Source organism: Balaenoptera ricei, chromosome 8, assembly GCF_028023285.1.
Source record: "Balaenoptera ricei isolate mBalRic1 chromosome 8, mBalRic1.hap2, whole genome shotgun sequence".
Classification (NCBI taxonomy): Eukaryota; Metazoa; Chordata; class Mammalia; order Artiodactyla; family Balaenopteridae; genus Balaenoptera; species Balaenoptera ricei.
In genome coordinates this window covers 75,078,017-75,101,750 of record NC_082646.1, presented here as the reverse complement: position 1 = coordinate 75,101,750, position 23,734 = coordinate 75,078,017, and the positions used below count along the sequence as shown (strand labels likewise).

Sequence of the window (23,734 nt, the reverse complement as noted above, 5' to 3'; positions counted from 1 at the left end):
TCATAGCCTGCAGGTCATACACTGGTTTCTAGACACCTCATTCACAAGTTCTGCTTTGGTGGTTTTGTACCTCACTCTATAATGTGGGAGGTATTGGCACTTAATACCTTAGGGTCTTAGCCAAAATGGCGATGGGAAGGGTCCCATTTTTACACTATTACACATGCTTAAAAGGAATGGTCAGAATAAAAAAGGCCACTCATAAAACAGTCAGCAAACAGTATAGATTTTGCACATCGAGTTCTCTTGAGAACGAAGAGCTGCTTTGCCTTTCTAAAGTTTGCATGTTTATTTGCATGGTCCTCCCTGTTCTCAAGATGCCACAGGCTGGAGAGGTAAAGGTGAGGTGCTGCCCTTAAGTGGTCTTAAGGCAGAAACACCAAGGAGTGGGTGAAGTGAAAGAATGGGAAGGACTGTAAGAGCTCAGGGAGACACTTCTCAGGGCCTCCAGGCATAAACGGTGATGAGTACTGGAGGCTTGTGTCAGTAGAAGGGTCAAGAACTACTGAATATGGATTATCTTCGTTAATGTGACCCCATTTGTACCCACAAGATAATGTGTGGCTTGGAAAATGTGGGTTATGTACAAAAAGTACAAAAAAGAAAATAAAAATGACCTGTAATCCACCACCCAGCGTGTGTGTGTGTGTAAAATTGGTATAATATTTACTTTAACGACATATCATGAATATTTCCCTTATTTACTATCTTCCAGAACATGTTTTTAATGGCAACCTAGTATTCAATTGCATGGCTATATAATTTAATCAATATGATTTTGAATTTTAAGGTAGTTTCTAAGTTCTTTACTATCATATGTAACCCCATAATGAATAACTTGCAGTCTAAGGGTTTGTGCATAGTTCCATTTTTTTTCTTGTGATAGAGGAATAGAAGTGGAATTACTAGCTAAATATCTAAGTATCTATCTTCATATTCCTAATATGCTTTGCCACATTTTCCTTCAGAAAATTGTGCTTACTTAGCTCCCACCGGTAGTGTGTGAGGGTGTCTGATAAAAGCCATTTTATATGAAAATTTTTGGTGGGTGAAAATTATCCCGTGATTATCCAGGTTATTACCTTGATGATCGGAATCCGGGCCAGGGCCATGCTGGGAGCGCTGAGGGTTAGAAGGCCGCCCCGGCAGGAATCAGTGAGAACCAGCCTCCTTAGTTGTGTCGGGGTGTGTGTTCTCGCTCCGTGCCAGGCGCTGAGGGCGACGGCAACGATGCAAGACACTACACTCGCCCACCAGGAAGCTCCCTCCGATTTTGCAAACTGCACACCAAAGCGGGCCCAAAGACAGTTCGCCCTAAGACACTGGGTCAGGACCCTTTCCACCCCCTCCCTGGCTCAAGTTCTTCCCCATCAAAGGGTGATGCAATTCCCGTCCTGTCAGCCATTCTGGGCTGTCGTGGGACTCTAACCTGAGGGAGCTTTGTGAACTGTTGAGCGTAGTACACTCGTATAGAATTTTTACTCAAAATGAGTGCGAGGGGAGGAGGGAAAGAGAGGCAGAGCGTCCCAGCGAGACCGGAGGCCGGGGGCGGAGACGCTCAGAGCGCGCCGGGACTGGGTGACTGGGAGGCGGCTCCGTGAGGTGCTTATGCTCTCCCGCGGGCGCCAGGTTAGCGGCAGCAAGAGGGAGCGGTCCGCGGCCCCGCCCACTGCGCGGCCCCCTTCCAACCACAGACCCCTCCCAGTGCCCGCCCCACACCCCAGTCACCAATCCCTCCCCAGGCCGGCCCCTCCCTTGGCAAGCCTCTCCCCCGGCGGGTCCCGCCCCCGCGCTGGCCCCACACCTCAGTCACCAATCCCGCCCCCGTGCCCGCCCCTCTCCCTGAGAGCCCGCCCCCGCGCCAGCCACCACCCCCCCCGCCCGGAAGTGCCGTCGGAGCGTTCCAGCATGGAGCGCGAGCCCGGGGCTACGGCAGCCGCCCCTGCTGCGGCCGCGCTCTTCGCCTGGGTACGTGACTCCGCCTCCGGGCCGTGGCTGCTGGGACTGAGGGGCTCACAGACGCTGGGAGCGCCCGGCCTCGGCGTGGGCGGTCCTGGGGCCAGGCAGCCGAGGTCCGAGAGGCGCTCCGGGTTGGAGGATCCTGGGCTGGGGGCTGAGGAGGAGAGGGCGGGGAGGGAAGGGTCTTCATGGGGTGACTTAAGGGCTTCTGGCTGGTGGGGTCCAGACCGGAGGGGCTGCGGCGCAGTGGGAAGAACCTGCCTCCAGGACAGAGCGTCTGGGTCCGCGACAGACTTCAGGCCCGGATAGCGCCGGGAGAGGCGGAGCGGAGGGCTCTGTGGAGAGAGGATCTCCCCGTCCCAGAGCCCCGTGGGGCCACCTGTGCACCTCACCCTCCCACTGCCAGGAGGATGAAGGCCTTTCCCCAGCCCCACCCCAGCCTGGCCGGAGCAGCCTTTGGTGTGAGGCCGGCGGTGTTGGGCCGTGCACAAGGCGGAGACCCTGCATAGTTACTGATACTCGGCTGTGACTGGGTCTTGCCTGCACGGGGGGGTATGGGAGTCTGCGTTTGTGTCGGTCTGACGGGAGCACTGAGAGACAGGGTCATCTTTATGTGTCGTGGCTGGAAGAGAGGAGAATCTGTGCACAGGAGTGTGTGGCAGGCAGCCGACCAGATGCACGGGAACAAACACATAGTGTGTTGTAGTTCTTCATAGCACATGCTTGTAATGAAACGTATAACTTGTTAATGTCGGTCTCCTTGGCCAGAATGTAGGCGTCATGAGGGTGGGTGCTGTGCATGTCTTGTATGGTGCCTGGCTTGTGCCTGGCACATTGTAAGGTGCTCAGTACGTATTTGTTGACTAATGGATGAATGAGTACCAGTTGTGTGCCGAGCTATGTGCTGGTCTTTTGGGAACCACAAAAGAGTGAAAGACTTCCAGCTCTCGTGTTGGGGGCGGTGGGGGGAAGAGAATAAGACCTTTACGGCTGTTAAAACCAGTATGTATAGACTAATTTACAAAATGGCAATTATCAGTACAGGCAGCATTTATTGAGTGCAAGACTGCTGCAGACCGGCAGAAGGGAGAGCGTGGTGTGGCCCGAGGTGGTCTGGCTGTGTCTTTGGGGTGGCACTGGAGCTGGGGGTGGAATTAGGGATTGAATGTGTGCCTGGGTGGGTGCTTTTCCCAGGCCAGGGACTGGGGTCTGTGTAGACAGAGGAAACATCTGACAGAAAAAGCCTTTCAGATATGGCCTTGTCAGTACTGAAGCAAAAATACTGTTGAACCTAACCTCGTTGCTGCGCTTGGAGGCTTGCTGGTGTTTTCTTCCTGCTGCATTTTCTGTGTGGAGGGGTGTATTAGTTTGCTAGGGCTGCCATAACAAAATACCACAGACTGGGAGGCTCAAACAATGGAAATTTATTTTCTCGCAGTTCTGGAGGGTAGAAGTCCAAGATCAAGGTGTCAGCAGGTTTAGTTTCATCTGGGGCCGCTTTGGCTTATAGATGGCCTCCTTCTTGCTGTGTCCTCATGTGGCTTTTTCTGTGGGTGGGAGCATTCATGTGTTTCTTCTTATAAGGATACCAGTCATATTGGATTAGGGTCCCATCCTTATGACCTCATGGAAGCTTAACTACCTTTTTAAAGGCCCTATCTCCAAAAACAGTCACAGTCTGAGGTACTGGACGTTAGGGTTTCAACAAATGAATTTCAGCGGAACACAATTCAGTTCATAACACGGGGATTTACCTTTTTGGATGGGTGTGTGTGTGTGTGTCTTATGTCTGGAGTGTTTGTAAGGAAGGCAAATACAGCTGTAATAGATTGTATTAAAATTTCCTTTTGTTTTGCTTTATCATGGATTTAGGGCCTCTTGCTGCATTACAAAAATTTGGTGCCATTGTTTGAATCTCATAATGCTGGCTCAGCAACCTGTAGCCCTGGTAATGGGGCAGCCATGGAGATCTCATGGCTAACAGAGAAATCCTCTGCACATGCTCTCCACTTCACACCATGCAAGTCTTTCATTTGCTCTTTCCTGAGGGACTCATAGGGTCATACATTAATTCACTGTAAAATATATGCACACCTTCTTTGGGCCAGCACCATTTCAGATGCGGGGGAAATAGCAGTGAGCAGAACAAAGCTCCTGCTATCATGGAGTTACTTAACTCTCTGAGCCTTAGTTTCTTCATCTGTGAAATAAGTGATAATGCCCCCCACCCCGTGAGAATTAAAGGGGAATGTCCAGCACACAGAGAAGCACTCAGTAGTTGGTAGCTAACATTGCCCTGAGGGCCTCTGGGACCTGTGTCCCTGCATGGCTCCCTCGTCCAGCATGGAGTCCTTGCAGCCCAGGATGGTTGTGGAATAGACCACAAGGGGCAGGAGTTTGTGTTTATGTATGCATTTTTTGGTAGTTATTTTAAATCATTTTTTTTCATTCAGGTGTCTTCAAACACAAACACATTTTAAAAGTTTTACTACTCAAGAACCAACCAGCCGTCGGTGATTGGAGAAATTATAAGGATTTCCAAAATCTTAATAAGATTTTCCCTGCCGGTCCATAATCCCTTATCTTCAATTTTGAATACAAAAAGCTCTGTAAACCCAGAACTGACCTGACATGAGGCTGTTTATAGTCTTTGCCCACTAACTGAGTATTTGTACCGTTTACTGCAGAAATAATACTGTTTTTACCTATGGGGTGCTGCTCCCAGACCTTGCAGCAGTGTATATGATTTATATACTGTATTACTTTTCTAAAGTCTATAAAATTCTGAGTCTGATGTACATCTGGCTGCAAGGGTTCCAGATTAGGGATTCTGGACCTTTATCATATAATAACGACAACAGACATATTGCCCACCAAGGGGAAATCTGTTTCCTTAGAGGAATCTCACCACGTGAATCTTACAGTAACAAAACATTGTACTTGGAAAGGCCCTTAGAGGTCGTTGCCAACCTCTTTCACCTCTTTCAAATGAAATAACAATGGTGTGCCCTGCTTGAGGGCACAAAATCCTCAGCTAACTTTGATTCCAGAAAGTCATTGCCAGTTTTCCCAGCGCGGGTGTGGGGAGAAGGGACAAGAACTAGTCCCAGCGTATTTCCCACCCACTTCATTCCTATTTTTCTTGATTATTTCTTTCCGTAGCTTCCCTAGATAATTACCTTTTATCAGAAGGAACTCCTATGCTGTCCCCTAAAGGCAACACATGTAGGCTGGGGCATTGGAAGGGGAAGGTGAAGAGTATCACTGGATGAGTTGTGGATGTATAACAACTTCTTAAGAATGAGCCTATGAAATCTCATCTGTTATAGGCTCTGAGAGGAACGTGAGGGTGAGAAAGGTAGGGACAGGTAAATTCAAATTGACAGTTGGGGTTCCCATAGTTTTTCATCCTTGGCTTATTTTATCCCTAGGGTGCAAATAGCTATGGGCAACTTGGCCTTGGCCACAAGGAAGATGTGCTTTTGCCCCAGCAGCTGAGCAACTTCTGTAATCCTGGATGTGTCAAGAGGATCACGGGAGGAGGGGGCCACTCTGCTGTTGTCACAGGTAACTTCCTTCAAGAATATATCGCCTCTCATTTTCTTATTTAGACATTCTCCCCTAGGGTGTTATATTACTATCTATCAGCCTTTTGTATTTTGCAGAGGACAACATTTTTGTGAAGGAATCACATTACCATCAGAGAATGGGAGATTGTCAGAGCTGAAAGGATTTCAGAGATCAAGGCCACCCCTCTTTTCCCCTCGCCCCGCTCTCCAAATGAGTCTCAGAGAGGAAAACTGCTTAAGGTTACAAGACAAGTAGTGGCCGAGTTGCAACATATATTACATTTTATACCATAGATTGATATTTAACTTTCATATATGAGTTAGAAGTCTTGGCAGTTAAGTTGAATATTCCTTGAGAGGAAGAATTTTATATTTTCCATAATCTTCCCTCAGAGTACGTAGGATAGTACTTAATAAGTATTACAAGCGCTATAATATTGCAAAGGAGGGCATATTGCATCCTGGTTAAGAACATAAACTCTGGAATCAAACCATGTGGGTTAAAATCCTGGTTCTCTTAGTTGTTAGCTGTGTGGCCTTGGGCAAATTACTTAATTTCTCTGTGTCACAGTTGCCTCTCTGTTACATGGGGATAATAATGATGAGAACCAATGAGTTAACAGGGCTGCATTATGACTTTCATGAGTCCTTGACACTTTTGCCTTTGTGGACACCTCCTTCCATAAAGAAATATTTAAAATTATGTTTACAGCTGCACTGACATAAAGATTAATATAATCCAGGCCAGATTTAGTATTATATATTCCTATTACATATATTTTTTATTAAAAAATTAGATTAAAACATTTTTGTGGGCTTCTACAAGTATGGTGGGCCCCAGACGCTGTGCCTAAAGGATAAGTCAGCCCCACGCCTGAGGCCCTCAGACGCTGTGCCTAAAGGATAAGTCAGCCCCACGCCTGAGGCCCTCAGAAGAGTACTTGGCATATTCTGCGTCCTGAATAAACGTTGGCTTTTATTGTTACAGTAGATGCTCAATTTGGTAATTAATTGGCCACTGCTGTAGGACTTGGAGTTTCCATTTAGATATTAGATTGGAGCCCCTTGGCCTTGTGCCATTTGGTCCAGAGCACATTAACATGCATGGCTCATTAACTTGGGTGGGAAAAAAGTTAGTGGGTCCATGACTCCAAATAATTAATGAAATCCTTTTGCTCATCTTAGCAGTTGTAATTTCCCCTGTGCACACTACCACTAAAACCTTTATATTTTGCAGATGAAGGAAGCCTTTTTGTCTGTGGCCTGAACAAAGATGGGCAACTGGGGCTTGGTCACACCGAGGATGTCCTGTATTTTACCCCCTGCAAATCCCTCCTTGGATGTCCCATCCAACAGGTGGCCTGTGGCTGGGATTTTACCATTATACTTACAGGTGAGTGCACTCCTAGGTAAATCTTTATCACCACAAAGGCTTTGGGTGAGAAGGCATGATGATGGGCCCTGATTAAATGAAATCCTCTTTGTATTTAAAAACACAAGTGTTGTCTCTGGTTGTCAAGAAAAGTTGCAGGGTGCATTTTGCAAGGAGGGTTTTAACAGTAAAGGAGATAGGGCTGGAAAATCTGGACTGTAATTATTAGAATCTAAACAATAGCTCTCATTTATGAAGTACTTAGTGTGGGCCTGTGTCAGAGTTGTAGGGAGTCAGTAGGTAACACTCTGTTTCTTGCTCACATTTGGGATCAATTGTGAGACAAGCACAGAGCAGTCAGACAGGTAGAGATCAAATTATCAGCTTTTTACTGATAAAGGCTAAATTGGAGGGCAAGGTTAATTGTCAGGCCAAGAGGTTCTGCTAATACTCCTCTGATCCAAACCCACTCCCCAAACTCTAGGCCTCCCCCGTAGGGGAAACCCTTACTATGTGTCAGCCCAGAGTGCCTGAGAGGAAGGTGCCAAGCAATACTGTCCTGTTCCTTCTCCCAAACTCACCAACTGGCTAGGTTACCCATCCTCCCCTAGAAAGCAGTGAGAATGGGGAAGGGCAGGGAGAAAGGCCTGGAGTATATTAAAATTATGGAAATTCCATCTCATGGAAATATGAAAAGTGGGAGATAAGTATCTTCCATCCCAACACTAGGCACATGGCTAAGCATTCTCCACAGCTAACTTGTCATTAATTAGGTGGTGTAGTGGATAGCCTGTGTAAAACGCTTAGCCCAGTGCCCACTGTTTTTGTTCCTAGGGGGATAGAGCAGGGGGTATGGACTGAATGTGCTGGAGCACAGGGCCCCACTCACTCCTCTCATTCCTTTTGCTCTTCTCATCCTTCATCGTTTACCCATTGGTCACAGATGTCTTACTTCTTAGATTTGCAATTCAAGTATTTGTATTTTGCAGAAAATGGTCAAGTTCTATCATGTGGATCCAATTCCTTTGGCCAATTAGGAATTCCTCATGGGCCTCGAAGATGTGTGGTCCCCCAGGCCATTGAGGTAAGGACAGCCCCTAATATTGAGCTTGCCTGTGTACTGTGAAAGTGTCTCCAGGTATCACAGTTATCCCTCCCTGGACTAAAAGACTGGCTGGGTCCCTGAAAACCCATGGGGTAGTTAGAATTTAAGTTGAAAAACTCAGGTTCTCCTGGGAAAGATTAGGTTGGAGGGATGGATGTTGTGAGTGAAAAGCCTCTGTTAGCTCTCATACATGTTATAATTTTTTGTGAAATAAAACAATAAAAGTAATATATCTTATAATGACATTTTACAGTTCTAAAAGTCGTCATAGTGGAAACTGTGTTAGAAACAGGTCCAGTGGGAATTGACTCGCCTAAAGACACTAAGTGAGGCAGATGGCATAGGCCCGCACTGTCCAGTGGGAATGTCATGTGAGCCACATACGTAATTTAAAAGTGTCTAGCAGTGCCATTTAAAAAAGTAAAAAAAAAAGGTGAAATTAATTTTTAAAATAACAGCTTTATTGAGATATAAGTCATATACCATAAAATTTATCCTTTAAAAATGTATGTTTCAGTGGTTTTTAGTATACTCACAGAGACGTGCAGCCACCACCATCGTCTAATTTTAGACCATTTTCATTGTCACAAAAGAAACTGCATGCCCAATAGCAGTTAACTCCCATTTTCCCCTCCCACCAGCCCCTGATGACTGCTAATCTGTATCTGTGGATTTGCCTATTCTGGGCATGTCACATAAATGGAATCATACAATATGTAGCCTTTTGTGGATGGCTTCTTTTACTTCACATGATGTTTTTAAGTTTCACCCGAGTCATGGTATGACATGGTAAAATTAATTTTAACAACTTTTAAACTACTCTAATGTAGCCAAACTATTATTATTTCATTTTATATGTCGCCAATATAAAACTTTATTAATGAGATATTTTATATTCTTTCATTTATATGAAGACTTTTTCTGGTGTACATGTTTTACTTAGAGTATATCTCAATTCAGTCTAGTCACATTTCAAGTGTTCAACAGCCATGTGTAGTTAGAGGCTACCATATTGAACAGCACAAGCGTTAGATAGGACTCCTGGTTTTAGTTCAGAGCTCTTTTCACTGCATCATACTTAAAATGTACACATTTTTGTGAAGATTATATTGTAAGCAAACTTTTAGAGGAATTATGCTGGAATCTAAAATGAGTTTCACCACCTAAGCTGCTCCACTCATATCTAATTTCCTTAAACAGTGACTAAGAGTGGGAGATCTGTTTTCATTGGGGAGAGCTTAGGTCTGCCCCTATCACTTTGCTGAAATCTAATTGCTGGTATTGTGGGGTATTATTTGGGGTCATGGTTTGGGCTGTTCTAACAAAAATATTATAGACTGGGTGGCTTAAACAGCAAACATTTAATTTTCACAGCTCCAGAGGGTGGGAAGTCCAAAATCAAGGCACCGGCATATTTGATATTTGGTAAGGGCTCACTTTCTGGTTCACAGACAGCAATCTTTTTGCTGTGTCCTTACACGCCACCAGAAGGGGAAAGGCGCTCTCTGGGGTCTTTTTTATAAGGGCATTAATCCCATTCATAAAGGCTCCGCTCTCATGACCTACTCACGTTCCAAGGGCCCCACCTCCAAATACTATTATGTGTTGGGGATTAGGTCTCACCATGAATTTCCTAAGAACACAGACACTGAGTCTGTAGCACATGGTATGCATGGAAGTCTAGACTCTGTAGTCCCTGTGGTAAGAAGTTCTACAGCTTCTAGTTGCAAATAGGTAGCTTTTTAAGAACCTGTGTATAAGTTATAATTAATTTAGCTTAAGTCACATGGTTAAAGAAGACAGAGAGGAGCAATGGTTAAAATATGTTGGATGACAGAATCAGAAGGTAAAAACATTTTGACACACTGTGTCTTATAGAACAATGGGAGGAATGTGCCAAAGTGAAGTATAAGAGAAATTCATTCATTTATTTAATAGCAACTATTGTGTGTAGGTGCTGTATTTAGGCAGGGAGGGCAAAGGTGAGTAAGACCCAATCCTAGCATTCGAGGGCCTTGTAGTTTAGTAGTACATGTTAGATACAGAAATACCTAGGTGCATTACCATGTTAGAACTATGATAGATGCATGTATAGCCTCGAAAGGGAGTACTGAACTCTTTCTAGGGGAAGGTGGGGTGAGAACAGACTTATGCTGAATCTTGAAAGTTGAGTAGAAACTTCCCTGGCTCGGGATAGGAGGATGTGCAGAGTAGGTACAAAAGAAGCACATTACAAACAGAAGGAACTTTGTGAACTAGGGTATAGAGCATAAAACAGGAGGGCATGGGATACTGCAAGCAGTTTAGTATGATTGGAATATAAGGAAGTGGTAGAAGTGCCAGTAGGGATCGGGCAGGCAGGGAGGTAGTGTCTGATAAATGGTAAGAACAGTGAGTTAGAGAGGGGCCACATGGGGTAGTGTGGGGGGTGGATTGAAGGAAGGTTACTCAGAAAACTCTTGCTAATAATCCAGATGAGAGATGATCCTGCCCCAAACTGAAGCAGCAGTAGTGGGGATGGAGAAGAAGGAATTGAGGTTAGTTGGTTTGAAGAGAGTGACTCCACATATAAAGCCCTTCAGTTAGCTTTGAAAAGGAAAAAAAAAATTAAAAAATGTTCAAGGGTGGTATATTCAAATTGTATGAGCAGTAAGATTTGATCTTCCCCAAAGCTAATGTGATTGTGGGCTGAGTTGATAAAAATATAGTCTCCAGAAGAAGGGAGGCCAGAGCTCTGTCCTTCTTTGTGCTGGTCACACTGCATCTAGAATGTTGTGTCCTGGTGTGGGTTTGGTTCTTAGGCCCTGGGCACTGAGGTGAATAAGACTCAGACCCTGCCCTTGAGGACTCTAAAGTTTAGAAAGACACTGTGGATCTGTAAATAAGCAAATATGGTAAAGTCCCATAGGGGCTGTGATTGGTGCATATACAGTCCCTTAAGAGAGAGACTGAGTAACCAGAGCATAGAGGAGAGAAACCAAGAGGGGGAGGGAATTTGAAACTAGGTGATGGCTGATGGAATTGGGGATGTTTTTCCTAAAGAAGAGATGTGTATTAGTTATCTATAGCTGTGTAGTAAGTTACCCCAAAATTCAGCAGCTTAAAGCAACAAGCATTTATTATCTCACAGTTTTGGAGGGTTAGGAATCTGGGAACAGCTTAGCTGGTCTCATGACTTTGCAGTCGAGATGTCAGCCAGGCTGTACGAGGTCTGCTGGAGGCTCAACTGGGCTGGTTCCCCTTCCACGCTCTCTCATGGGCAGGAGGCTTTAGTTCTTTACCATATGGGCCTCTCTATAAGACTGTTTAGACATGGTGTCTGACTTCCCTGAAGAGTGATGAGAGAGAGAGAGAGAGAGAGAGAGGGAGAGGGAGGCAGGCTGGTCAAACAAGAAGCCTCAGTGCCTTTCATCAGCTAGTCTCGGAGCCACTTATCACTTCCTTATCCTATTCATTAGAAGCAAGTCACTAAGTCCAGCCCACAGTGAAAGGGAGGGGAATTAAGCTGCACATCTTGAAGGGCGGAGTCTTAAAGAATTTGGGGACCACAAGGTGTCTTAGGACATGACAACTGTCTTCAAATGTTTGGGAAGCCTTGTCAGAAGCAGTAGGCAGATAGGTTTGGTTCCACCTAAGGAGACAGATGGAACCGTGCAAAGATGAGCAGGCATCTGGGGAGGTGGTGAGCCCATGTCACTGGAAGTAGGTATTTGACAGGGGTTGTATGACCACTTGGTGGGGTGTTGTAGATAGGTTTCTAGCATTGAATGGGGATTGGACTAGATCAGAGGTCAGCACACTAGAACCCTTGGTAAATAAAGTTTTATTGGAACACAGCCATGCCCATTCATATATTTACTGTGTATGTTGCTTTTATGTTACAATGGCAGAGTTGAGTAGTGTGACAGAAACCATGTGGCCTGCAAAATCTAAAATATTTACTATCAGGTCCTTTACAGAAAATGTTTGCCAACCCCTGGACTGGATGACCTTACAGGTGCCTCCTAGCCCTGAGTGGCATTGTAATATGGTATTTTAAAAAGATTTTGCCTTTTAGGGATACATATAGAGGCATTTATGAGTGGAAATGTTGGGAATTGGGAGCTCCAAACCAATCAGACACATAATGAGGATCATGCTGTGTTGTGTTTGGGCATAAATTACATAAAATTTTGTAGATGGATAATTCTGAGATTGCCATCCTTTTCTTTGTTTTGACAGCTCCTGAGAGAGAAGGTTGTTAGTATTGCTGCTGGACTGAGGCATGCTTTAGCTGCAACAGGTGATCATTTTGCTTTTATTTTCTTGATAAGCATGTAATAAGGAGACACGGAGCTTTGGAAGAAATAAACTTTAAGATTCAGAGTGTCCTGCTATGCTGCAGTCTGATTAAAAGGAGGGGACATAAGGCAGAAGTCATGTGGGAAAGCCTTTAGCAGGTAGGGAGGAAGGAAATGACGTTGTCTAGCTCTTTGTTATGTTCTTAGGCATGGTGCTAGGTTCTCTTGATTTAGTTAGTACCTCATTTAATCCTCATAGGCACACAGTGATGTGAGTTAAAAATTTTTTGTATTGAGGTATAGTTGATTTACAATATTATGTTAAGTTTTAGGTGTACAACATAGTGATTCACAATTTTTAAAGATTATACTCCATTTATAGTTGTTAGAAAATATTGGCCGTATTCCCTGTACAATATATTCTTATAGCTTATTTATTTTATACATGGTAGTTTGTACCTCTTACATATGAAGAAACTGAGGTCCAGAGAGGCTAAAGTGTTTGTCTACAGTTACACAGGGAGTTAGGAAATAAAAGGTGAGCTGGGATCAGAGTCTAGGACAGGCTGGATTCCAAGACCCACATTCTTTGCCATGAACTGCATTGCTTTCCTAGTGGATGTAAATGTTTATTAATTTAAATGCTTCAAGTGAGCTTGTCTCCTGTACCATGAGAGGGTGATGCACATAGGGCTGACGGTGTGTGTGAGGTTGAGGGTGGAAAGCGGAGGAGGCAGTGACCCTTTTTTCTCTCTTGCTCATTTTTCTGCTTTCCGTTCCCACTTCTTTGGGCTGAAGGACAGCCCGAACTGGCTATGGCAGCCGAGGCTCAAGCGTTGGTGAGTCCAGTTGTGGAATGGGGAGAGGAGTGGAGGCGAGGAAGAATCCAGTGCATCATGGTGCTGGTGGTCACTTGGGGCTTAGTGTGATTATAGTTTTTGAAAAACTAAACTTTTTATTTTAAGGTAATTGTAGATTCACGTGCAGTTGTAAGAAATGAAATAGATCACACTCACTCTTTACCCAGTTTCTCTCAGTGGTAACATCTTGTGAAACTATAGTGTAATAGCACAACCAGGATGTCTTGACACAGTCAAGATACAGAACAGTTCCATGACAAGGATCCCTCTTATGGCTCTTTTGTAGCTGCACCCACTTCCTACCTACTCTCACCCCTTAGCTCTTTCGTTCTCCCACAGTAATGTTGTCATTTTAAGAATGTTATATAAATGGTATCATACAGTATATAGCCTTTTGGGGTTGGCTTTTTTGTTCAGCATGATTCCCTGGAGATTCATCCAAGTTGGGAGTATGAATAATTTGTTCCTTTTTATTGCTAAGTAATATTCCATGGTATAGAGGTACCACTGTATTAGTTTGCTAGGGCTGCTGTAACAAAATACCACAGAGTGGGTGGCTTAAACAATAGGAATTTATTTTCTCACAGTTCAGGAGGCTAGAAGTCCAAGACCAAGATGCCATGAGGGCTGGTTTCTAGTGAGGCTTCTCTTCCTGGCTTGTAGATGCTACCTTCTTGCTGTCTCTTCACATGGTTTTTCCTTTATGCACGCATGGAAAGAGAGAGAGATCTCCAGTGTCTCTTCCTCTTTTTAAAAGGACACCAGTTCTGTCAGATTAAGGCCTCACTATTATGACCCATTTAACTTTTATCACCTCCTATAGGCCCTATCTCCAAATACAGTTACACTGGAGTTTAGGACTTCAATATATGAATTTACGGGGAACACAATTCAGTCTGTAACAACCACGGTTTGTTTAACCAGTCACCCATTGAAGGACATTTGGTTGTTTCTGGTTTTTAGCTATTAAGAATAAAGCTATAATCATTTGTGGACAAGTTTTTATGTGAACATAAATTTTCATTTCTCTGGGATAAATGCCCAGGAGTGTGATTACTGAGTTGTATGGTAGTGATTACGCTTTTATAAGCAGCTTCTTCTCTTAGAAATTAGAAGGACCAAAGAATTGCCTGTCATTGGTTTCCTTGCCCCTTTCCTACCAACATTTTGTGATTGCTAGCCTTATGTGTACATTTTTGTCCAGTTAACAAAGCAGCACAGTTCTCATTATGTGTTTGATTAATTTAATTGTAAGTCCTCCCCTCCCCCATTTAATCTGTAAATATTTCTGCCCACATCTCTAAAAGATAAGGAATTTTTCTGAAAACATTACCAAAAGATACCATCATCATACCTACAAAAAATTATCAGTAATTCTGTAATTTCATCAAGCATCTAGTCAGTATTTAAATTTCCCTGATTATCTCAAAAATATTTTTTTTATGGTTTGTTTGAATCAGGATCCAAATTAGGTTTATCATTGCAATTGGTTGATATGTATCTCAAGTCTCTCTCTCTCTCTTTTAAAGTTTATTTATTCCTTTTAGTTTTTTACTGTGATAAAATACACATAAAATTTATCATCTTACCCATTTTTAAATGTACAGTTGAGCGGGATTAAGTACATTCACATTATTGTGCAACTAGTACCAAAATCTATCTCCAGAACTTTTCTCATCTTGCAAAACTGAAACTCTATATCCATTAAACAATAACTCCCCATTCCCCCTTCTCCCAGTCCCCGGCAACCACCATTCTACTGTCTATTTCCATGATTTTGGCCACTCATACAGGTACCTCATATAAGTGGAATCATACAGTCTTTGTCTTTTTGTGGCTTATTTCACTCAACATAATATCCTCAAGGTCTATTCATGTTGTAGCAAATGTCAGAATTTCCTTCCTTTTTAAGACTTAATGATATTCCACTGTATGTATATACCACAGTTTGCTTATCCATTTTTCTATTGATAAGACACTTGGGTTGTGACCACATTTTAGCTATTGTGAATAATACTGCTATGAACATGGGTATACAAATATCACTTCGAGATCTTGCTTTCAGTTCTTTAGGGTATGTACCCAGAAGTAGGATTGCTGGATCATATAGTGATTCTATTTTTAATTTTGGGGGGAATCTCCATACTGTTTTCCGTAGTGGCTGTACCATTTTACATTCCCACCAGTAGTCACAAGGTTTCAGATTTCTTCACATCCTTGCCAACCCATGTTATTTTCTTCTTCTTTTTTTTAATAGTAGTCATCCTAATGAGAGTAAAATGGCATCTCATTGTAGTTTTGATTTATATTTCCCTAATGATTAGTGATGTTGAGCATCTTTTTATGTGCTTATTGGCCATTTGTATATTTTCTTTGGAGAAAAGTCTTTTCAAGTCCTTTGCTCATTTTTGAATCAGGTTTTGTTGTTGTTGAGTTTTAGGAGTTCACTGTATATTTTAAATATTAATCCTTTATCAGGCATCTCCAGTCTCTTTTAATCTTTATGTGCCTTTTCCTCTCTTTTTATCCTCTTGCAATTTATTTGTTGAAGAGATGGTAAGTTTTGTTTTATTTCAATACTGTGTTTTGCTCACATTGTGCTCAATCATCATCACTTATATTTCACAAAGCAGGCTTGTCTGTTTACAGCCTAAAGGACCATTGGGTATAGGATACTTCTGGAGGAGCAGTACCTTAATGTTGCTGTTGGATAGTGAATCCTAGTTACACACATCTGACTGTAGACAAAATATACAATATTTCATCTGTGCATTTGTATGAGGTTCAGAACATGGGTACATGAATTAGAGTCAGTGAATATGGAAATAAAAGGCCATTCCATTGAAGTAGTGGCTATTAAGAAGCTATCTTGCAGTCATAAATATGTATTTATTTGGCGATTAGGAATCTTTGAATTCATCTTGGTGTAATAGAAAAGGCACTACATTAAGTGTAGGAGAGTTAAGTCCTGGTGTTTTCTCTGCTACTAGCTCCCCATATGACCTTGGACAAATCACATCTCCTCTACAGGGCCTCAGTTTCTCATGCAGTAAATGTGAGGAATGGACGTGGTAAGCTTCAAGGTTCTTTCCTGCTCATTCTGGAGTCTCAGTTGTCCTTTCAGGTTAATCATGAAAAAATTATCATTCCAGTAATTTGACTCTGGAGGAGTGTCCTAGAACTTTCTGGAGGGAGTTTTACTATGTTGGAATTTCCTTTGATGGTCTTAGATTGCCCTGAAGACTGGATTTGTGATTGACTTGGTGGTAATGCCTATGACCAGCCATAGGGCCTCTTGAGGCAATAAGCTTTTCCATAATATGCATGTTAACTGAGCATGAATTGGGAATCTCTCATGGCATTGAGGTTCAAAGAGCAATCTGGTCTTAATCCAGATAAAGAATTTCTTTTTTCTCTCCTGCTCCGCTGGGAAGCTAGTGGCACGGTGTTCCAGTGGGGAACTGGTTTGGCATCATCTGGACGGCGGTTGTGCCCTGGGCAGACTCTCCCACTGTTTTTGACAGCAAAGGAACCAAGCAGAGTGACAGGTAAGGTCCTTACTTCTTCTGAATCCTGTATTTATTCTTAGTTTGGAAATGGAGACACAGGCATGCAGAAAATGGGTAAATGGAGTTTTGCTTTTGCTATTTCTTGGTCTCTCTGTCTTAACTCTCTCTATTGGTTGGTCTATTAATTTGCTGGGATTTTTGTGGGCCCAGTAAAAGTACCCCTCTTTGCTGCCAGAGTTTGGAACCCATTGAGAAGTAGATGCGAGTCAGGTGGGTGGAAATCAAAATGGTAGCTCTAGAGCTGTTAAAAGTTAGGTTGGAAGACATGGCTTAGGTGTTTGGAAATAACGTGTAGCATTAGTGAGCCTCCAGGTTCTGAATCCCAGATTGAATTTACCCACCAGGCACTGGAGCAGCTGTATGCATTCGATCCTGCTAAGCTCATGGTGCAGCTGAGAGCACGGAGGAGGCGCCCTCTGCAGGCAGGCGCATCCCAGAGGGAGAACCCACAAGGAATGTGCCTGCCTGCCCAGCTCCTTCTCCTGAAAGGAAAGCAGGAGCAAGTGAGGATGTGGAGAGAGGGGCTAGGAGCGTTCCCCGAGGGAAGTCTCTCTTCATGGGCACACGAGGAGCAGGTAGGAAGGGTGCTGCCCAAAGGACTCTTGGTCTCTAGGACTTTCTTTCTCTGTCTCTCTCTCTTTGTCTGCTCTACACTCTCTTCGTGGGCCTTTATCTCTCTGTTTGTAGCACCATGTCTCCACCTCCTCCTCTTCTTCCTCTCTCGCTCTGACTTTGTGACCCAGTTTACTGAGGGTTAGCTGTAGGAAAAACCTGTCAGGAAACCTCTACTCTCCTCTAGCTCAGAACAAAGGAGGGATTTTTGAGGGTGGTAGGAAGTGGGGAAAGAAAAGGGAAAGGTGAGCCGCAGTGGGAGTGTCGTACAAGTCGTTGGGATCGTTCTGATTCTCTTAAGTCCTTGAGGCATTCCCCTGTTGCCGGGGTGAGGTTAGCGCCCTGAAGCCCACGTGTTGAGTTGGGGAGGGTTCTCTTAGAGAAGGAGAAGGGGCCACTGAACACAGGACAGTCTACTTCATATTGAAAGCATTTGTAATATAAACTCATACTTCCCAAACATCTTTCCTGCCTCACCAAGGTATTCACTGCTCCCTGGGCATGCGCTGTGTTCTTATTCCTCTGTGCCTGTGGGCAGACTGTTATCTCTTCCCAGGATGCCTTTTCCTTCCTGTTCCCCTTGGGAAAATCCTGATCATTTTTCAGGTCCTAGCTCAGCTACAGCTTTCTCAGGAAAGACTCTTCCTTCTTCTCACCTCCATTGCATTTTCTTTATGTGCATTGATAGCACAACGTATTGTATTGTTATGAGTTGTTTACATGTTTTCCCAAATGCCAAAGATGATGAGCTTTTTAAGGGTAGGGATTATGTCCACTGTCTGTTTTAGCACAGGTTTTGTATCTAAAAGGAATCAGAAGTGTTTTTGTTTGATTTGATTTAAACGACCTGGTTGGGATCTGCTTGGGGCACAGCTTAGATTCAGAGTTAATTTGGGGGAATTTTCTGATGAGATGTTAGAGAAGATATCAGCTTCCTGCCCTCAAAGTCTTTCACTTTTTGTTGTCCCCTCTTCACCTCATTGCCATCTGTTTTGGAGCTGGAACCCTGGATGTCCTCTCCCGACCCGGCCACTAGGGGACCAGTGCTTCCTCTCTGGTGAAAGTGGCAGAAACATCTGCTTTGTCCCTTTCTCATTCCACAGGATACTTGAAGGCATGAGGGGCATTTTATTAAGACACTAGTAAATTGAACAGAAGTGTAAGAAGAAAGAGTTACAGAGTAAGACTCCCATTTCTCTGCATGCCAGACAAGGCGACCACAGCTTCGAGCAGAGTTGATTAGGGTTTACATTGTTGTTGAAGGCAGTGTATTTAAGGGTGGAGAAGTGCTGAATTTGGATATGGGAGGCAAGTTCAAATTCTAGTTCTGCCTGTGTGTTGTTAGGAGGCCTGGGCTTGTGTTTCAGTGTCTGCATGTGATAGCAGCTGAATGTATGAGATGTCATTGCTTCTAGGCCCGCTCCGTGGACAGAGCTAGGAAATATACATGTACACACACGTTTATACATATGTACACCTATGTCTGTTTATCTCTAGTAGAAACCACAAGTCTACACTGACTTCAATTACAACGCAGTATCACATGGTCAGTTCTAGCCTTTAACCTTTTCATATCTGTACCTTTCTTCTCCTTTCTGATAGTGAGAAATCTGACTCCTTTATCCTCAAAATATTTATTTATTTGTTCAACCTCCTGGATATAAGCAGTCTCCCTACCATGCCAGCCATCTTCTTGGCCAGTGCCACTGACTCAGACCTTCCTGCACTGGCTGAGAGTTTCTCTCCAGGTGCTGTTGTCACTGCCTATGGACCTCCTGTGCCCAATTTTTTCTGTTACAAATGTGATTTCAAAAGAATTTTTTTTTTTTTTTGTAGGCCTAGAGAATTCTCAAGCAGTATGTGTTCTTGCTGGCTCAGACCACTCAGCTTCACTGACAGGTAGGTAACATGCCATTCAGAATTCTGGGTGTTTCTGCCTCAAGTGATGCTATTGGGATACAGAGGGAAAAGCATAGACTTTGGGGTCAGAATTCTGATGCCACCACTGGTATGATCTTAGGCAAGTCGTTTTACCTTCCTGAGACTATTTCCTCTTCTATAAAGTACTTTGTGGATAGTTCTGAGAATTACATATGATAATACATGTAAAACACTCATGTGAAACAGAAGCTCACTTCCTTTCCTCTGAGTTTGTTTTCTTAGCTGTACAGTAGGGATAAAAATATCTTCCTTTAGGGTAATTGTGATTGTCACATCATATAACCAACAGTAAATTTATGTGTAATATGTTGTTATCTTATCCACCTAATCTATTTTGATGTCTAATATAACTATCTAAGCTCTCTAGCTGTCTATTTTCTCTAGCTGTTTAATCTCAGACTAACCTATTTTATCCACCTATATCTTTCTTCTCCATTTATCTGTCACCCTGTCTGCTCTCTCTATTTATCTACTCTATGTTATTTAACTATATATCTCTATTTTTATTTATCTTCCATCTTTGTGTCTTCCTATCTAACCTAGGTCTCCATAATCTCTAAGTCTAGTTGTGTATATGTTTCTGCAATCTATTTTATATTTTTATGTTTTTCTCTAGTTGATCTCTCTATTCCATCTCTTTAATCTGTCTATCTATCTAGTCTTTTTTCTCTCACACAGTGTGTTTATCTCTCTGTCTTGGCCATGTATCTGTCCATCCATCCATTTGACACACCCAGCCAATATAGTATAAACTTTCTAGTGATAATGCAGCATTTTCTTGAAAGTGAAAGTTATCCATCTCTCCTAAAGGTTTTTTTCAAAGCTCAGATTGCCCTGACCCCTGCTGGTAGACTGGATACTCTAGCTCCAAGAGATTTATGTTGATAAGACCTCTCACCCAGAGTTGAATGCATTACATTTTTTAAGCAAAGGGAAATGACTTTCATACAGTGTTTCTAGTGTTTCACGTGGAAATTAAGATGTGTACACAGTATCTGTAAATTAATGGGGGCATGCATTCTTCAGCATCAAATTTGTAATGCAGTCCAGCTGAGGAGCTGTTGCTGTTTCCAAAGCACAAGAGCCGTAACGTGAGATTTTAAATACTTAACAGATTCTGAACTACAAATAATTTGATATTTAATGAATTAAAAACAACTAACTAACGAAAGAACTAGCTGCTTTTAGCCTGTGTCTCATGTTAGGTAGATTTATAGATATGTTAAAAGAGTTGAGTTAAAATGAATGCCAGCTCTAAGGGACTCCTCTCGGCATGGCATGTGGTCCCCCCTCCCCTTTTATGGGGAGGGGGCAGAAGGCCCCAGGACAAGAAGTGACTAGTTCATCCCCCACAGTCCTCTCTAGCACTGGAGGAAGGCATTCTTTTCTGAGAATAAGAACAGACTAAGAGAGGTTTCTTTTTTTTTTTTCGGCCATGCCATGCGGCATGTGGGATCTTCTCTGACCAGGGATCAAACCCATGCCCCCTGTGTTGGGAGCACGGAGTCTTAACCACTGGACCACCAGGGAAGTCCTGAGAGATTTCTACTCTGTTCTAATTAATTTGAAATGGCTGGTATTTTGTAAACCTAGAGATTCTTCTAGTTGCTTGCTAACATCGATTTCTTAAAAACTCTTGTAATTAGTAAAGCTATTTTTTATTTCATATGTGGAGCATTTTTACTATGGTGTTTTTAAAACATAGATGTTGGATTTTTTATTGCGATATAATTCATATATGAAATTCACTCCTTTAAAGTGTGCAGTTTAGTGATTTTTAAAGTATATTCACAAAGTGAATTGGTTTTGGATATTGTGAAAGTGAATTAAAAAGGGTCAAGATTAATATCCGTCTTTCCTGGTCTAGTTTAAGCTGTTACACATTGGATTTTGTTCAGTGTTCTTTAGACCTTCTGTCTGGAGTTGTAGATTATGTAACTATTTGACATTGCAGCAGAATTTAGTTTTGCCTGCTGATGCAACAGTGTAATGATCCGCATGTAGAAGACAGTTCGTCTTTGCAAAAAGATGGTTTAGACTTACTAAGATAAATGAAGGCTTATTACAGATGCAGGCTCATTGTCAGTGGTACCTTGGTAGCTAAGCACTCCATTTAATGGGTTGAAGCTTTGCTGAGGGGTCCGCTGCCCTCTTGTAAAGGATCCTCATACTTCATACACCCTGGTGAGGTCCAGGGAGGTTGCCCTCTCTCTAGGCATGAAATATACCAAATTCATTGTATAGCACTGCAGAATGTCAGTGCTGCAAGGTCACCTGGGTGACAAAAAGGCTGCACTGATTTATAGACCCTCAGACTCTATGAAACAGAGACCCAGAATGTGAAGTGATGTGCCCCGTGTCACAGAGTGATCCAGTAGCAGATCTGGGACTTGAAGCCTGAATCTTGGTCTAATATCCTTTAATGGTACTGTTTGGCTTCTGATCAGTTTTGGAGAATAGACCGGACTGCCTCAGGGCAAGCAAAACTGTAAACCTTTATTGGGAGGTCACAGAATGCCGTGGAAGCAAAAACCCTGGCTTCTGGTCCCACTTGATCCCTTATGAGCTATGTGATCTTGAAAGTCACTTAACACCTCCGAGCCTTGGTTAATTTATCTTCTAGAAGAGTGTTGTCTAGGAGAAATATAATGTGAGCCGTATTGCAAAAAGTAAAAAGAAACAGGTGAATTAATTTTAATAATTTATTTTACTTAACCCAGTATATCCAAAATATTATTTCAACATGTAATCAGTATGAAACTTATTAATGAGGCACATTCCTTTTGTTTTTTTTTGCACTACGTCTTTACAATCCATTGTGCTTTGTTTGTCTTCAACATGTCTCATTTGGACTAGCCACATTTCAAGTGTTCAGTAGCCACATTTGTGTACCGTGTGCTTACTGTGCAGTGTAGAACCTTGGAATGTTAGGGTTGGGAAAGCGCTTAGAAATCATCCAAGGAGTCACAAACTGTAGATTCATGAGCCAAATTATGGTCTATGGCCCCATTTTGTTTGACTTCCAGTTAAAGATTTGTTGAATGTGAATGCCTTTTGGACAAACATGTGCCCTCTGGTTTCCTGCCGTCACCCACAAGTATCTCCTGTTAACAGTGTCATCAGTTATATCGTCTGCCCTTCTTGACCAACCGCCCTCCCCTCCAGTCTTCAGCTGGTGAAACTAAGGCTTGGAGAGGAAGTGGTTTGTCCAAGGTCAGTAGCTAGTTAGCAGATCCAAGAATAGAAGCCAGAGTCACTTGACTCTGAAGTTGCTCTCTTTCTATTAAATCACAGTGTCAGTCAGTCGCATTCCTGCTTATATCACAGGATTATTGTGAGGTTCAAATGAGCTTAAGTGCTATGCGGATGTGATATAATAACATTATATTTTCTGCTGGACAGGGCATGTAGTGAAATCATCTTATATTTATAAAGTTTAAGCTTTAAACAATTTATCTTTTAACCTGTTATTTAAAAAAGCTAATATATATTTTTCCTGACAAAAGGTAATGCAAGTGTTTATTTTAAAAATGTAGAAAATAGAGAAACATATGTCTTGCACATGGTAGATGTTGAACAAATATTTGCTGAGTGAATTAATGAAAAAATAAACTCACATTCCTATTCCTTGACAAACTGCTAAGAACATTTGGCCTTTTTTCCTATTTAAAGAATTTTTTAAAATCTTGTGTATTATTATGCTATACATGAATTTGGTATCTTGTTTTGCTCTATTCAACATTGTAGGATTAAGAGTAATACAACTTCTTTTAACCACTTTTTTTTTTTTCAAACTTGGGTTATTTTCCATCATTTTGGACTAATGTTCCTTCACCTCTTTTGTCCCCCTTTTGTTTGTTTAAGATGCAGGAGAGCTGTTTGTTTGGGGAAGCAACAAGCATGGGCAACTGGCTTCCCAGGCTGCTTTCCTTCCTGTGCCCCAGAAAATAGAAGCACATTGTTTTCAGAATGAAAAGGTCGCTGCTGTCTGGAATGGGTGGACACACCTGGTTGCTCAGACAGGTGAGAGTGGCAGAGAGTTTGTGGTTGGGAAGAGCAGCTGGGGGACAGCTGTCTAAGTAGCTATGAATGCTTGGGATTAGGTAGTTTGGTTTTTACTGATGAAAAGCTTTAAGGGTTGGGAAGGGGAGGACCTGGGATCTAGCTCTGCAGTCAGCCAGATATGTGGCTTTTCCTCTCTGGATCACAGGTTTACACCCAAAAAGGCAAGGCTGGCTTAGGTTAACTCCTTCTGGCCCTAAGAGTCCATGAGGTTTTGCGAAGGAACCCACTGCAACAAACATCACGTAGAAATTTGTCCAGGTTGTTGGGGAGTCTTTGCCTTGTCATAGCTAAAAGGATGACTGTATTTGCATTTTCACTTGAGTCTAAATTAAAGGTGTCAGAAACTATTAAGTTAAATATTTTAAGATTGAGGCAAAAGCATTACTTTGAGTCATAGGTGGC

General features: G+C 42.7%; 1 protein-coding gene across 4 annotated transcripts in view; it reads left to right on the top strand.

Moving 5' to 3' along the window:
* Window positions 1-1,888: 1,888 nt before the first annotated feature.
* SERGEF (secretion regulating guanine nucleotide exchange factor) overlaps window positions 1,889-23,734 on the top strand; it is a 256,969-nt gene continuing 235,123 nt past the window's right edge. For all 4 annotated transcript variants that reach the window (XR_009504666.1, XM_059931220.1, XM_059931219.1 and 1 more), the window contains exons 1-8: window positions 1,889-1,968; window positions 5,391-5,526; window positions 6,766-6,921; window positions 7,890-7,984; window positions 12,227-12,287; window positions 16,580-16,693; window positions 19,163-19,225; window positions 23,132-23,290. Coding sequence is in view for 3 of the 4 variants with exons in the window: in XM_059931220.1 (XP_059787203.1) it covers window positions 1,909-1,968; window positions 5,391-5,526; window positions 6,766-6,921; window positions 7,890-7,984; window positions 12,227-12,287; window positions 16,580-16,693; window positions 19,163-19,225; window positions 23,132-23,290 (844 nt within the window). In the remaining variant the exon portion in view is untranslated. The remainder of the gene's footprint in view (window positions 1,969-5,390; window positions 5,527-6,765; window positions 6,922-7,889; window positions 7,985-12,226; window positions 12,288-16,579; window positions 16,694-19,162; window positions 19,226-23,131; window positions 23,291-23,734) is intronic.